The sequence below is a fragment of the Argentina silus genome, assembly GCF_951799395.1.
Source record: "Argentina silus genome assembly, chromosome: 9".
Lineage (NCBI taxonomy): Eukaryota > Metazoa > Chordata > Actinopteri > Argentiniformes > Argentinidae > Argentina > Argentina silus.
In genome coordinates this window covers 5,576,511-5,594,238 of record NC_139663.1, presented here as the reverse complement: position 1 = coordinate 5,594,238, position 17,728 = coordinate 5,576,511, and the positions used below count along the sequence as shown (strand labels likewise).

The window sequence follows — 17,728 nt, the reverse complement described above, 5'->3', positions numbered from 1 at the left end:
CCCTATGCAACCGTCCACTAAAACACGATATTTTCTTAGCGTTACAAGGCTCAGGGGTATTCTTTAAATGTACTTACAACTGGTCACGCACGGTGCATTGAGGCAGGGCGCCATCGTCACTCCGTCTCGTGGATCGGATTCACGCGCAAGCTGCGCTGTCAAAAAAGCCACTTGTGCACAGTAGTGCAAAGCAAAGGGTAGCTGAGCGCACCGATCAGTCGAAACAGACACCAAACGCTGGAGGACCATGGAAATACCAAGATAATGGTATTGTTATGCCTTGTATTTGGAGCAAGAGTCTGAGGGAAGTACATTTCGGTGTTTCCTGCGCTACACTGACATTTTCTCAAAGTCACGGATTCATGGTTTGTTTTTGTACAAAAACTGGGATTACCAAGAGGGTCCTGAGTTCTCCAAGGGAAATAAGCGAGTTTTCAGTGGTCCGAAAACACTTTTAGGCAGGAATGGCCACTGCACGGCTGGACTACATTGCTCCATGGTGGACTTATTGGCTGCACAATTTCCCCCACATCAGCCTGACCTTCCAGCCCGTCGACAACACTTTCAAACCAGAGGACGCAAACTACCAGCAGGTTGGTACAGTGCGTAAAGGACAGCCACAGAACAAGAAAGTGTCCTCAGCTTTGTTTTGTTTACAATTTCATGATTAAGTTCTAGATTAATCTCTACATGGTTCTTATTGTGTATGTTATAACTTTTCAATACATCGTTTTGGAATGAAATTCCATCATTTGAAATTAATAATCAATACAAGTTTATACAACTTCACACACCAACCTCCACCTTTCTACAGTCACTAGTGTTATTCTCGATAGGAAGGGATAACATCAAGTGTGATACAGATCAATAGATCATAAAGTTGACATTCTTATATCATATGCACATCATCAAGTAGCCCAAGTGCACAACATTAATATACAATACAAAGTTCTGATAATGACCCGAATTGCCTTGAGCTGTTTGTAACCACCTCTTTCATACTTGACTCTGTGTAGCTGACCCAGTGTCAGAGAGCAGGAGCACATACAGGGATGCTCACATGGGACACATGACCTGTGGGTCATTTCATGTCGAATCTATCAACAAAAGACACCCACCATCTTAGATTGTTCTGAAATGGTTTCTGTAGTAAAAACAGATAAGATAAGTATTCTTGCATTATTCTTTTGTAGACATATAGTTTAATAATTGGACATTAGACACACATCTTCAATAACTAATTTGGACAGGGCAACCTCCAGATTACCAGATTAACCAGAAATACATTAAATAGTATGAAGAAACAAAACTCCAAGCCGCAGCTTCATATTACTTGTTAGACATAGAGAGCTGATATTCCATACTGGCCGATCCAATCTTCTAAAGGAGGGTTTGGAGGGTTCATAGGTGACTTTTGACCATTGTTTTGGATTCCTCATGTCTTAATCATTATCAGGTAGGACTTTGGTCAAAATTGGATTCGGGGTTTGAATTCTATTTAACATTATATGAATCCCACAAAATCAAAATGGCCAATCTGGGTACAATCAATTCACTTACTTCTCAGGGAGGAAACTATATTTCTACAAAATAATGATGCAGGAATACTAATTACATACAAATTTGAACTACAGACACACACACACACACACACACACACACACACACACACACACACACACACACACACCAACATATAATGACATATGTTTGGTGACTTTTCTCTTATCCACTTTTTAAATAATCAAGAGTGCTTGTTCAAATGCTGCATCAGACAGAGGAACAAAGGAGAGAATCTCCTTTCAGATTCCAAACAGATTACAGATAATGGTGCAGCCACTCAATAAGGACAAGGTCTCAGATCTTAACAATGTCCAAGTGACAGTTGGTACTTTATCACACTTTCAAAGCAATATTCAATATCCATAGCACCCTGATGCCCATGCTATCCTTTCCAAGCCTTTGGCATTCAGAACTTAAGCACAAATGGGATTTATGTATGTGCAGTCAAAGTGGCTAAGCAATCAGAAGTAAAAACATGATTGATACTTCTTTGGTGGCATACCTTATTACTGTTGACAACCTGGTCCTTGTGTTTACTTGTTTCATCAGGTCTGGACTGAGTGGTCCTCTGAACATCCTTTTTCATGTTTCAGACCGTATGAGGTTCTGTTTGTATTGCTGAAAGGTCAATAGAGGAATGTCATTCGGACATATGCACTTCTCTTGGCTCAGTTGTGAGCTCAGATAGTGGGACACGACTTAGGCTTGCATGGCCAGCAAAAGGCTCTCACATCTGTTTGTGTGTGTGTGTGTGTGTGCTTGTGTGTTTCCCTCGTGTGCTCCTTATGTGTATAAAAACAAATGCAGAAGACTCCAGTCTTTTCAGAACTAATTTATGTCCTCTTCCCACATCCCAAGTCCTCCTGGGTCGTTGAACCTCAGCCTTGTCACAATGGTTCAGTAAAAAATGAGTCAGAGAGGGGTGGGTAGGCCACTGTGGAGCCAGAGAGAGCCTCTCAGTGGAAGAGGAGTTAACCCAGCCTGTCAAGTCTGAAAATAGCTCCTACTCTGCTGTCTGGAGCAATGAGTCGGAGAAAGTAATGGCATGTCTAGCTATATCATGCAAGAACAGATCAGGTGGAATTGACACTTCTTGCTCGAATGTTAGGGTGTTTCAAATACTTGTATTTTTTTTCAAGAACCTTTTTGAAAAAACATCCTGGTGAATAGGAGTGATGGGTGATGAATGAACATGCAGTCAATGAACAGAGCTTTGTCAGGGACACTGTGGGAATAACTCTGTGAGAGGACGGCTCCAGTAACACTTTTCCCCCTTTCTCACTTTTTACACATTCTCTTTTCTTCTCCTTAATTCTTCTCTCTTTCTCTCTCTCTCCTCCTTGCCTGTATCTCTCTCCGTGGCTTCGTAATAGGATTGCAGTCAGTTGAATTGAAATGGCCTTCATGTCTAATTAAAAAATAATGGTCTGGAAAAATTAGAATAAGAGTGTGTGAAACTGGGCGAAAGTGTGCTGCTCCAGAGCGTTTGAGCTGAGCAGCAGCGACAGAGAATCAGTCCAGAGTTGAGACCATAACAAACGCTACACAAAGCTAGGCCTACTCTTGGCTCGCTGACAGTGTTCTCCAGAGACGAGGGTTGGCAAATGATTTGATTAAGACTTTGGCTAGTGTGACATGAGGCACGACATGCGAGTTGGCAGAGATTTATATTGACACATGTTCCTCGAAACACACCTGCCAGTTTTGTAAGCCTTATACAGCAAGTCAGCCACACCAATCGACTGTACCTTATTTTGACCTATGTAAACATGTGTGTGGAAGAGCCACCATCTAGCTAATTAAAACATGACTGCTGAGGTGGAACTGGTGGAATAAAGTATACTATGAAACTGAAAGGTTTGTAAATTCTAAATGAAACAAATCACTTGCTATTTATAGTTGAAATACATTGGACACATACATTAAAATGGTGAATGTCTTGGTGAAGGGCCACTCCTTCACAATGTGTCCCAATTACGTGTTGTTCTCAATGTATTCATTATTGAAGTGAAGTAGTTCAGTCTTATAGTCCTGTGATAAATCTCATGGTTTAGATTATGAAATTACCCATCAATTGTGATTTCTTTCATTTCTGGTCATGTGCACATGACCTTTTATTCTAATAAGCCACGCTGTGCTCATTCTCTTTATGACAGACGTAAATTACAATACAACAAGCCTGTCTCGGGAAGGTCTCTAGTTATATCAGGTCAATAACTAGTGTGTGTGTGTGTGTGTGTGTGTGTGTGTGTGTGTGTGTGTGTGTGTGTGTGTGTGCGTGTGCGCGTGCGTGTGTGTGTATATGTGTGTATGTGTGTGTGTGTCTGTGTCTGTGCCTGTGTCTGTGTCTGTGTCTGTGTTTGTATCCCACAACGTAAACCATCTCTTAATTCAAAGCAGTATGCACAGTGTGAACCTTCCTGCCAGTACATCCTTTGTTAACAATGTGACCATTTTAGATAGAAGGGTAGGTAGGAGTTAGGTCAGCACTCATGTCATCATGGGTCTGTTGACTTGTGTGGTACCAACAGGAGTGAACAGCAGAATGTGCAGAAGGGTTCTCCAAACCCAGTCACACTCCAGTATGTAGGCCTACTAACCACCACCACGACAACCGTTACAGGATGGAAACTACCTTTTTGGGAACTACTAAATGTAATCTGTTTTATTAGAAGTATGAGTCTATAGTCTCATTCACCATTCACACCAGACTGCATAGTGTCACCTATTTTAACCTTGCTCATGGACAGTTCTGTGTAAAAGCACCCTTGAGGACCAAAATGTGAAATTCATCAGAGCATATCAAATTTGGTGTCAAATGAAAGTTACAAGTCTATATTTTTGAGAAATAAGTGAGAATTACATTTCTCAACCATCTTCTATCATAAGAATAGGGATAAACAAAGGCTATGATTTCTGGTCAAACATATTGAGAAGCATCTAAGAAAACCTCTCCCAGAAAAAAAGTATTTAAAGGTGTTCAAAACTATTATCAACTAATATCAACATGTACATTTCATTTTTAGGAAATGGTTTGGCTTCTGGAAGTTTAAGAATCATTGCCCAGTGTGTAATGAAAGTTAGCAAAAATAAGAAGCATAGGTAGTATAGGTAGACAAATACTAGTGTTTTTAATCATGTACAGAATGACATTTAAATCCATAAATCTTCTATTTTGATTTAGTCATTCTGTTGCCATCATTCAGTTAATTCAATCCACTTCACTTACTGTAGCTCAACAACCGAAAGAGATATTTTCAAACTCAAGAGATATGATAGCTAACACTCCACTCTTTCTATAGACATATTTGAATCTTAATTTGGAGCAGATATTGAACAGAGAGTTTTGGGAAAACATGGTTACATGCAGTAAATAACCCAGGGAGATTTTAGGGTAATTCCCTTAGCGAACTTTGAAGCTGCACTCTTAAAGTAAATATGTTTTTCTTTTCATTTTCAGTTAGTATCGTAGAAGTAGTCCTTGTTCATACAGTTGTATAGTTTGTTCAACTTTTCTATCAAGGTTTCTGTTTGGCATACGTTTGAAAGTGAAAAATCGAGTTCCTGGATCATTCTGATACTGTGGAATTACCCTCATACAGCTATTGAAACATGTTCATGCTATGATTGACATAAGCAAACTTGATAAACAAAATTAAATGAGGAGAAAGCTGACTTGCATATCCTGTTAATGTTCTGCAGAAATAAAAAGGTTACTTGTTAGAGTTATAAAAACCATGCCATTTGAAATCAGTTAAGTGTGGAGAGACATGGTTGCCATGGAATTGGTGGTAAGAACTCAACTTTCCAAATGATGGGCTGATTATGGTCAAGATAACCCAAGTCACTAATTGTTTATTTAGTTTGATGTGTGAAGCACTTTAAATGTCCAAGACAAATTTCCCTCAGGGGACAATAAAGTGTACCTTATCTTATCCATGTGTTCATTGCACCATCTCCAAATGACTGTATTTAGTTGTACTTAACAGTGGTTTTGTAGAAAAAAGTGAAAGTCGTTCTTAACAGTAAATCCAAACACAAAAACCTTTCTCCCCTGACTATACTTTTCGCTCTCCCTTTCTCTATCCCTCCCCTCTAATTCTATCCCTCCATCCAGCAGGCTCTGACTGTAAGCTCAGTAATCACAAGACTGTTGGAAACTGCCTCGTCACATGATGCTCCGCTCAAACAGCTCCTGATCATTTCTGCTTTCCCCTTAACCCGAGTCCCAAGGGGTTACCATGGCAATGTGCAGTGAAGGGGCCCTACAGGTTTCCTCTAAAACCACCACTAACAGCTTTGATTTAACCCTCCCTCACCCTAACCCCCTCCCTCCCTCCCTCCCTCCCTCCCTCCCTCCCCCTCAGGCTTCTCAGCTTCAGGCTTGGTCCATTGACAGTAGTCCCTTCTTTCTAGCTTTAGACAGGGAACTGCTATGTAAAGTGATGATTGATTGGTGAAACCTACATATCTTTACATATTTGTGTCACGTGATCCCAGGGAGGTCCTTCTCTCAAACAGGATGTCACTCTTGGTGGAGTGGGGCCACATAATCAACATGATCACTCACGTCTATAACATATATAAAGACTCATGACTATCTATGACATAAGAAAAAAAAATGCATTTCTTCTCTTGTTTTTCTCTCTCCCATCTTGCCTCCCTCCCTCTCTCTCTTTGTTAGTCTCTGGTCTTCCTGGCATGTGTGGCGGCAGTGGGGCTGGGGCTGAGCCTGCTGGTGTTGGCGGTCTACCTGACCTGCCTGTGTTGCTGCAACAGAGAGGAGGAGGAGGAGAGCAAGAGGCCTGACTCCTGCTGTGTCACCTGGGCCACTGTCTTCACTGGCCTCATCATATGGTGAGTAGATACCTGGGCGGCTCTTACAGTACATCTGTCCGGGTTGTTATCCCACCATTGGCAACCCCTTGGTTCCCAGTCCATCTGTGTCTGTAAATTTGCATGGTTACATGTACCTGTGAGTAGTCACAGATATGTGCCATTCTAGATCGCTATTGTACTGTAGATAAAGCATTGTACTGTAGATAAAGCATTGTACTGTAGATAAAGCAGCCCACCTTATCAGAATGGACCTGCGTTGTGATAGTCCTGTTCTTCAAGCCCACTGACTTGTAGACAGGGGCTGAAGGAGATTAGGTGTACTGTAACCTCTTGACATTTCATTGTGAATAAGTAAAGAATGTCCCCAGGGATAACAGTCCTTTTAGGTTCTGCGATGGAATTTGTGACGTCACAGCAAAAACAAGTTAGGTACAGTAATGCTATGTTTAAGCTAGTCTGTCACTAATCATTATCATTTTCTGGAAAACAGACTAAAATATCTGGACGAGCTGATAATGAATGAATCTTATCAGAATGGAGGGTTACTGATTCTGAACAACACTATTACAGAGACTTTACAGACCATGAGATTACAGACCATGAAAAAGTCAAAGGTCGAGGCGATCAATGTCAATCGAATTTGGAGTGGAACCATTTGGTTCCAATTCCCTTCGATTCAATGACAAAAGGTGTAATCGAATTGCAACACACACAGTTGTCGTCATCAAAGAGACGAGGTGGTCCCATCCACCCACAGCATTCCTTCATCTTGGAATTACGGAAATCAAAAGTTTGTGATGCAATCGGACAAGACAATGGAGATGGAACAGTGTGAGGGGAGAGCTGGACAGCCAGTTGTCTTTGCCCTACATCCTTTCCATTTCCATAATACCAATGAAAGAGAACAAATGATTCCTCCAAAGTGCTTGATTGAATTTGAGAAGGGTTCAGCGTAATCTTGTGACAGTCATCTAAGTGCTGGGCCTTGATTGAGTTAGTTTGCTGTTCACATTCCCAGCCCTGCCACGAGGCCCGTTGTAGTGTTAAGTGCTGCAGCATGATGAGTGCCGTTAACCCTTCACTGCCTGAATAGCTGCCATTCCTTTCTGTGCAGAGAGACCCGGAGATAGGTCTTTCGTTTCTTAATTAAACAAGCATTCTGAATCCGGTATGCTGCTTCTAATTAGCTCGTGAAATGGTCCACCTTGTCTATTCACTTACGTGTATGTGTTTAGCAGAATACGTTTAGCAGAACTTTGTAAACACGCGTACAGCACCTACTCCTCCTCTTCCTACCTTCCCCATATGTGACTGAACATTCTGTTCTTACATTTAGGACACTTGTTTATATAAATATGGAGCACGGTTTCCCACGGAGCATGTTTGCCATGTGGGCTAGTGTTTCAACAAGCTTACGAAGAACTTCTACTCACCTTACGAAGAACTTCTACTCACTTCCCCACTTATGTAGCCTTTCTTTTTACGTACATGTTGGATAGGGACAATATCGACTTAAGAGACGTTATGCTCTCAATACACGGTAGTAGGGTTTAGAGAATGGCTGGAGTGAAAGCTTGGATACTCTTCTGCCCTCCAGGGTCAAGCCTATCTCTGGCCTAATGCCTGTGTAGACCTGGACTCCAATCACAGTGATGTGTCTTTTTTTAATCTGTGTTCATGTTTAATAGGTCACATGATTTATATGAGAAGAAAAGTACTTTATTGTCCATGGACACAAGGAAATGGAAATTCATCTTTTTTGCATAGGTCCCCAAGACACACACACACACAAGTAGCCGATACACATGCACATCCACAGAAAGGTCAGATCACAGGGCATATTAGATAATGCCATTGGACAGTTTAATGTCATTTACATTTGATTGATCTCTGAATTGGAATATATTAGTCAATTCTCAAATTGGAATTTATTATTCCTTATAACTTGAGCATTTGATTATCCAATAAGACTTCTTGACTGGGTGGATTTATGTAAGACATTTTCTTTATGAACAACACACATTTTGGGTATGAGCCCTTCTTCAGCATGCATAGAAGGCAAATGCAATCCTTGTTGTTTTGACGTTGATTGTCATCGCCTCCTCTGCACGGTGAAGAAGGGCTCATACATGAAACACATGTACAGCAATACATTCTGTTCATTTAAGCTTATTCACCAAGGTGCTGTCCTATTTTTGTTCTTTCGGTCTCATAGTACTCAACCCACTCTTGGTGTGCAAATTGTGTGACTGGCAAACCCCACTAGCACCACACAGAATGAAACCTGTCCTCACCCCAGGGTGATAGAGACTCAGCTGTTGCATGAAAGTGTTCATACACTGTTGTGTTGCAGGCACCGGAGAGAGAGAGAGAGAGAGAGAGAGAGAGACAGAGAGAGAGAGAGAGAGAGACAGAGAGAGACAGAGAGAGAGAGAGAGAGAGACAGAGAGACAGACAGACAGACAGACAGACAGACAGACAGACAGACAGAGAGAGAGAGAAAGAGCACACTTTGGGGACATGGTCTTGTAGTCATCTTGTATTGCATATGGCAATGAGACACTGTCATGCTACAGTACGTAACTGACCCCATTGGGAACTGCCGGAAGCCCAGCTGCAGCCATCCCTCTGACCGACCACAGAGGCACTAATTGATATCCAACACATCTAGCATCGCTGCAGCAGCTGGAACCTAAGATGGGCCCAAGTGCTCTCGATTCCCTATGTCATTAGAGGGTCATTAGAAGCAACATTAGGGACATTAAGGGCTGGGTGGTGACACTGGAGAGTTATTAGTGCTTTCAAGGTCCTGTCCTCAAACACATGGAGATTTGACCAAAGGAACCTTTGTCTGAAGATGGGTCAGATTTAACTACGAGTTTTAGCATGGAGCGGCTTTATTCAAATACACTATTACAGTGTATACTGTATCCCTGTTTAATTTAAAACAACATATCTAAAATTGTCACTTTTTTTTTTTTTTTTGTAGGTTGTTAATTGAATGTAGCTCCTAGCGCATGCTGGTCATGTCAAATGACACAGTGACAGAGACTGTAGGATCACCAGGCAGGCTCCTTAATGCCAAGTAGAGCCCCATCATGGCCTCAAGGAACTGGCCTGGGAGTCCATGGCAGAGATAAAAGCTCTGGCACGCATCATGGCTATGAGACGCCCTCACTCACACACACACACACACACACACTCACACACACACACACACACACACACACACACACACACACACACACACACACACACACACACACACACACACCAATACCACGCCCCCCCCCCGACAGGATGTGCATCCGCCTGTCCTCTGTGTCTCTCTGGTAAAGGATGATAACAACATGCCTCCTAGGTCCATCTGGCGTCTGTGTACATTACGTTTGACGATCTCCTATATTTAGCTTGTGGTCTGTTTGTAATTTATGGAAGGTGGCCTCTTAACATGTGATTCATAGAGTAACATTGCAACGGGAAAGTCCAGCATTTTCATTAGAAGCATATCTTGCGGTCTTGCTTATACCACAGATTAGAATAAAAAGTTTCCCAGAAGTGCTGGGTGATTCAGATGAAATCCTAGGGAGTTTTCAATATACAGCATATGGTATTGTCCCTATCTCTGTATTCCAAGGTCAGTCTCACTTACTGTATATTGGCAGTGACTGAAGGGGGTGTGTGTAAGTGTGCATGTCTATGTGTGTGTGTGTGTGTGTGTACTGGGTAGAAATGGGCTTTGCTCTTCTCTACTCTGTCCACACAGTGATTGATGACGTTCCACCTTGGGGGCACGGAACCCTGTAGCCCAGTTTGGCTAACCTGTGACCTCCAACCAGAATGACTCCAATGCCATCAGATATGATAAAATTGCATCATTAGTCATGACACTACTGCATGTCAATGGTAGCACACAGGGGATTTGACGATAATGAATCCTATTACTACCCCTGGGGGCATGTGGATGGTGCCAGGCAGATGGCATACAGGAATATTGTATATTCCAATGGGATACCTTTGAGGAGAAAAGTCCTGATGCAGCAGTTCAGTTGGAGGGACAAGTTCTCTCCTGCTAATAAAAATAAATAAATAAATAGCCTACTGGCATTACGACTGCCAATGGCCCCTGGTGTGAGCATTGATTACTTTGTCTTATGATGACTGTTGGATAGATGATTCACTTACTTAAACAAATGTATTGTCGTAAGTCGCTTTGGATAAAGGCGTCTGCTAAATGCCATAAATGTAAATGTAAATGTAAAATGGTGATGTATTGTGGGATGAGCTCAGAGTGTCCTACACTTGAGATTTGGAGACTCCTGTATTTAACTGGAGCATCATGGCACATTATATGGTGAGAAATGGAGGAACAAAATGACAGGGAGCAGAGCGGAGGGGATTGAAGGAAAGGTGTTGAAGGAAAAGGTGAGAGCTATCACACTTCTCCATCTTTCTTCTAAATGCTGCATTTAGGCTGGCTGATATGGTAACCAGGCTGGAGAGAGGGATGAAAGGAGAGAGAGAGAGAGAGAGAGAGAGAGAGAGAGAGAGAGAGAGAGAGAGAGAGAGAGAGAGAGAGAGAGAGAGAGAGAGAGAAGGAAGAGATTTGCTTCCTCCGTGTTGCTTCTGCAGCCTCTAAAGCGTGTCTCCACTGTCCCACTGTCAGTGTTGGGTAGCATAGTGGACTTCATGGCTCTGAGGGTATAACCTCGTGAAGTTGTTTCTACCCAGTGTGGGGGGAGACTGGGAACAAAGACAGAAGTTTAGCATATGTTTGACTCCACAGCTGTTTTGGTTAGAGAGGCTCTTTAAAAAAAACAGTGCTCTGTTTGGTTTTTTTTGCTGATGTAAAGCATTCCTTTTCCTCATGCATTGTTCCACATGTGAGTTTGTTTCATTATACAGTAGGTCTGGGCCTCAGATTCAGCAGTGTTGTATTGTGTTGAACACAAAACAGACCGATAAAGCTGAATTCCACAACCCTTTTCGAAAAATCTATCCACAACCTCTAGATTCATTTATTCTGTGTTGAATATGGACCTTTTATGAAGTCGAACGTGCATGCAGCATGAGGAAATGAAAAGAAGAAGGTCTTTTTAATTTGTATCTATTTCTTCTTTTTTACAGCTCTGCTGTGGGAGTGGGTTTCTATGGAAACAGTGAAACTAATGACGGAGTGTACCAGCTGACCTACTCACTCTACAATGCCAATCACACTCTGGGTGGCATCGACAACTTGGTAAGAAGCCACACGGCAGCCTGCCAATGCCAACGCAGACTGCCAATGCAGACTGTTGAATTCTCCCAAAAGTGTTACTGTGACATGATACCACATGTTTAATGATGACATATATACACTCACCCAACACTTTATTAGGAACACTATACTAATACTGGGTAGGGCCTCCATTTGCTCTCAAAACAGCCTCAATTCTTCGTGGCATTGATTCCACAAGATGCTGGAAACATTCCTTTGAGATTCTGGTCCATGATGACATGGACCCATCACGCAATTCCTGCAGGTGCACTTTCAAGCTGTGAATCTCCTGTTCTACCACATCCCTAAGGTGTTCTATTGGATTCAGATCCGGTGACTGGGAAGGCAACTGAAGAACACTGAAGTCATTATCATGTTCATGAAAGCAGTTTGAGATGACTTTTGCTTTGTGACATGGTGCATTATCATGCTGGAAGTAGCCAGTAGAAGATGGTAAATTGTGGCCATGAAGGGATGCACATGGTGAGCAACATTACTCAAACAGGCTGTGGCATTCAAGCGATGATTGATTGGTATTAACGGGCCCAAAGTGTGCCAAGAAAACATTCCCCACACCATTACACCTCCTCCACCATGAGAAGGTGTACAGGTGTTCCTAATAAAGTGTTCGGTGAGTGTATATATAACATAGACGATGACATTTCACTATCACATTGGTGTCTCCCATCATTACCGCATGAACTGCTCCCCTGTGCACAGGAACAACGGTAGTCAGTCGTATTCTGTTGTTCAGAGAACCTGCTGCTTTAGTATAGCTACTTTTACACCCCCGTTCCTGCTATTATGTTGTTATTCAGCTGGGTAAATGATGCCTAGCGTGTACACCACAAAGCCCCCCCCCCCCCCTCTGTTAATGGGGTGCCTGTCTGTCTTAAAACAGCTTCCTCTATATCTCTGTCTTAAAACAGCTTCCTCTATATACCCTACATCCCTCCCTGTATGAACACCCAGGAGCTGGAGGGGGTGACTGAGTTTGGGGCTTGGGATGTCTGCTCCAGCCTAATGATCCTGACCTGTATAGACTAGAGGGGGTGGGGCAGCAGAGGGGAGGGAGGGTCTAGGGAGGAAGCAGTAATCACAGTGAGAAAGCAGGGATTAACTCTCCCTGTATTAATGGCGTTAAGCACTTATAAGATTGATTGCAGTATAAGATTGATTGATGGAAGAAGATTGATGATTGTTATTGATTGATTGCTTTGATGAGTTTCCCATGGTGCATAACCCATCAATTTATATGAGCCTGTGATGCATGCTGGGATAGCGTATGGGAAACACATATGTTCTCCAGAGAAACAAAGAACTCCTTAGTTGCATGAAACAGATACTGTAGAAGTGATGTAGTGCATCCTCCTCTCCCCTATCTACATCTAAAGATTATCTAAATTCCTGAAATAACTTCCAGCATGTGGCAATGCTTCTCTCTCTCTCTCTCTCTCTATCTCTCTCTCTCTATCTCTCTCTCTCTCTCTCTCTCTCTCTATCTCTCTCTATCTCTCTCTATCTCTCTCTCTCTCTCTCTCTCTCTCTCTCTCTCTCTCTCTCTCTCCATATATATATACTGTTTCATGAAGTCACTGTTTCCAGCTAACCAGTTCTTCCGGTTCTTCCTTCACTGTATTATGTAGATACACTGTATTATGTAGATACACTGTATTATGTAGACACCTTTATTGCTTGGGGGACTTACAGTATTACAATCCCCTACTAAAACAAGCACAGAGACTGCCAGCCCTGTGCCACTGAGTTGCTGTGATTTAGGATCTGGCTGGCTGCTCTGTGGGGAGAGCACAGTGGAGCACAGGGCCACTGATGGTTTGGCAAGGCTCAGCACTTCCTCATAAGAAGTACACTGCAGTCTCTTCTAGTCATTACCTGCTGTCAGTGTACTGTAGGCTCTGTCACAGAGGCAACGCTACGTTTTAGCCTGGTAGAACATTTGTACAAAAAGACATATATCCCTGACACTAAGTGGAGCACTGTCCTCTTCCTCTTTTGGAAGCATTATGCTCATAAATCATTTCATATAATTGAATTATTTAAATGTATTTATTATTCTATTTTATCATTTAAATTATTTAAACGATTGGACTGTACCAATGTATGCTGCCAAAACAAATGAATGAGGAAGTATAGCAATTGGGATTGGGATAATTAAATTGCCAGTGGAAGTCCCTTCTTCTTTGAAATTGAATGAGAACATTACCTTGTGCCTGCTTCTGCAGAACTGAGCGGCACTGTGATTACCACTGTGATTACCACTGTGATTACCACTGAGTCAATCAATTCTACTGTAGGTGTAATGTGCAGAGCAAAGAAACAGACACCACTCGCCTTTAACTGAGCAGTTCAGAGCCTTTCCAAACATTTGTGTTACATGACCCCATCTCAGTTACAACCCATAGACAGTACTAATGTTATGTACAAGAGTTTCTCAGATTACATGAGATAACCCAAGGCATCAGGAAAGGAAGCCAGATTCCATGGAGATTGGCATCTGAGGTGAAGACATGAGCCTCAATAGAATACGTCACGTGTGATAGCCATATCCTCCTGTGGAAGCCTGTGTTACTCTTGTGAGCTGTCTGTTAAATCTATCTAGCTTTAATCTGGTTTATAAAAAAGACAGTATGCTCCAGTGAAATATGGAGCATGGAGAGCAGCCAAGCGATGGACTCTATTTCACCCAGGCAGGCCTGATAGGCAGGCAGATAGGATTCCCGGGCGTCTTTGGGGCTGAGTCTGGGATGGAGGATTGAACGTGCGGCAGCAGGACATCTGAGAGGTTTACTGGCAATCAGAACCCCCCCCCTAAGGACCGGAGGAGCAGAGGATGAGTTTCACACTGTCCTACCACATGGCTGGTATATTTAGCTCTACAGAGAAAATTGCATTGAACCAATCTATGTTAATGGGAGCCCACAGGACGTTGTTGTGTGTATGGTATTAGGGCGAGAGGACTGGAATTCTGAAGACTCGATTGAGTTTTCAGCTGCTTCATAAGTCCCTATTCATGCAGCATGTGAATGTTTTTCTTAGAATTTGTGTAACTCAAATTGTGTGACTAGAATTTGAGTTGTAAAGGTGAGCAAGTGTTGAGGTATAATTCAATGAGCTCTAGACTCTTGAGATCTGTGTTGCTTTTGAATGTGCTGTATTAGGACTGCTCAAGGATGAATTTGCCCATTGAAAGATCTGTTTGGAAAGTCGAGCTGCACCTTGTTCTTTGTCCAGGTCTGTCTCTTTACATTATAAGCAAACACTCACTGGTCCGGCTCTCAAAAATCACTTAATTGTCTCTCTCTAGTTTAGTAAAGACATGTTAATATATGCCATTTAGCTGATGCTTTTATCCAAAGCGACTTACATTGCAGTGAGTGCATACATTCAGCATATATGGTCCCAGCGGGAATCAAACCCACAAGCTCTACCAACTGAGCCATAGAGGACCATGTTACTTTTGGAGAAGACAAATAAGACTATTTCAGGCCCACACATGCACATTCAAACCCTAGTACACATGCAAATAGGTACACAGGTATGCACAGTGCACACATGACACAGTGCACACATGAAGACAGATGTGCATCAATACATTCTCAGCCGCATGCACGCCTATTCCCATGTAAGACACGCAAAGCACATACAGGCCCATACAGTGAAGACCAAAAACGAATAAATCTGTCCTGTGAGTTTCTTAACATTACTCTCCAACATGAAATCAGCCATTCACTGTCTACGACCTCTCTGTCAATTCATCTCGCTCAATGAAACTGCCTATAATTCCAGGCATACTGACAGCATGGAGGCTTTTGTAACTCGGTGAAAAGGGAAGGGTGAAGGCTTAACGATGCAGTTGATTTTTTTTTTTCGCGTGTGAATTGTCAGCATGCTATCTTAAGCTTTTCAAAGTGCTTTTGACTCCTGACTCCTGAGTGCCACGCTAACATTGGCTCTTGGTGCTGTGCCGGTCCAGTTCAAAGTTAGTTTAGAGTTTTATTTAGGCACTGCGTCTTGTGTGGTGGTCCTCACTTGGAAAACTCAAATGGGTTTCCCCTCCACCAAACTCTGTTCGGCTCTTATTCCTACCCTGTCTAAAGACAGACTCTGTTTTGCTGTCCCTCATATCCAAGATGTGATTAGTATTCCTCTCACCCTAGACTTGTTTTGCAGACATATTCACATGGTCAGTCATATTCAATATAGAACATCGTGGTGAACAAGACATCCAAGCTCTCTTTCCCCCCCCCCCCCCCCCCCCCCCCAACAGGTGACCGGCTCCCTGGGCAGCATGGAGTCAGGGTTAAAGCAGCATCTGGCCAGACTGGACGAGATCTTCGCCACACGTGGCGACTACGTCCAGGTCCTGCGCTTCATGCAGCAGATGGCCGACAACGTGATCAGGCAGCTGTCTGCCCTGCCGGACATCAGTGAGGCCAAGGTGGACCTGGCAGCCATAGCAGACCAGACAGGCTACATCGAGTACTACAGGTGAACAGCACGGCACAGCAGCCTCCCCATGGTCACCTTAACCTGGGCTTTTTTTTTTTAGATGGATCTATTTATAAAATAAATTAATGTTGAGGAAATGACCCCTTCTGTCCATTTTCGGTCATGCTTTGGTACTTTGGTACTTGTCATTCATTTCCCTGCTGTGCATAACACTACCTGCAGCTGTCTTAATCCGTGACAGATTCATAGCTTAGACTGGAGGTAAACCAATGCTATGCCTGTTCGTCAAGGGTCTAGAGCACAGTGTCTTGGGTCATTTCAACACATAGATTCCAATCAGAAGATCACATGTAGTGTTGTGCTGTAGCTACTCATAGGGTCTGATGATCGACTGGCTACCTCTGGTGTGACTAGTGTGAAGACCCACATGAACCAGCACCACGTCTTGTGTCACTGTCACTGTCACTGACCGAGTTCAATAACTGACCTCATCACACAACTGCCACGCGTCTCCGCTGGGCATATTGAAGCTCAAGACTGCACTGGCTCCTTAGGACCTGCTGGCATGTGGAAAGAGGAAAGTGACACCAATATCCTCTGTGATGATTGGATTTCCACAGTCCAGTCAGTGTGTTATGAACTGCCAGTGGAGTTATCGTATTGATGAAGAGGTCGTGTTTCACTGAGGCCAGAGTTGAACGGGAAAGGCACCCTCTCTCCCTCTCTCGTTCTTTGTCTTTTTCTCTCTCTCTCTCTCTCTCTGTCTCGCTTTCTATCCCTCAACTCACTTTAGCTCTTCCTCCCTCATTTCCTCCTTGCCTCTGCGTTCATTAGAGCACATTTGTCTGCTTTTATACAGACAAATCTAATAACATGACTGTACCACTATGCACCCCCACCCACATACTGCAGTATTTTCTCTATGAAGATGTGTAGTCACATTAGGCTCTCATGGTGTAAGGTTACCACACAGATAATTCGGTTTTGGGGGGGGGGCTTTCCAACACTACCTCATCATGAGTCCTCTCAACTGGCAGTCAAAGTAAACAGTCATGTCACTTTGAAAATAAAGTTTGTATTTTGGCCTCAATATTTTTTGTGGGCCAATTCTGGATAGGTTGTCAAAGTCCTAGGCCTCAGAGTGCCCCGGGGGCGATGGGTTTTTACAGTTGGTATGCACTCCCACATGCGTCTATGTCATACTGTAAGCCACACACGTTCCAGAGAGAGAGACCAGCGGAAAGTGGGCCATTCCAGTGGAAGACACTTTAGCACATGAAATATTCATGTCTATGGATTTGTCCTGTTCAATTATTAACTCAGCGGACCGGGTGCAGTTAGGGTCTAACTAAAGTGACAACAGGCACGTATGTGAACGCACGCACATACTGCACACACACCTCCTCCCTCGCTCAACCTGAACACCATCTCTCTCTCTCTCTCTCTCTCTCTCTCTCTCTCTCTCTCTCTCTGGTATATTACACACACATGCGGAAGTTCTTAAGACCTATTTCTCTCTATTTTAATTTCTGTGCTGTGTATAAAGTGTGTAGCTAGATGTTTAGTGTTAATGTGGTGCCTCACCCCCCTTGCTCTTAG

The 17,728-nt window shown here is 43.0% G+C and overlaps 1 protein-coding gene across 1 annotated transcript in view; it reads left to right on the top strand.

The window, feature by feature from the left end:
• Positions 1–464: 464 nt before the first annotated feature.
• The window catches only part of ttyh2l (tweety homolog 2, like), a gene marked incomplete at its 5' end in the record, with an annotated part of 28,988 nt that continues 11,724 nt past the window's right edge, over positions 465–17,728 (top strand). Inside the window, 4 exons of the mRNA XM_083677020.1 lie at positions 465–593; positions 6,248–6,420; positions 11,530–11,641; positions 15,948–16,168. Of these exons, the coding sequence (XP_083533146.1) occupies positions 465–593; positions 6,248–6,420; positions 11,530–11,641; positions 15,948–16,168 (635 nt within the window). The remainder of the gene's footprint in view (positions 594–6,247; positions 6,421–11,529; positions 11,642–15,947; positions 16,169–17,728) is intronic.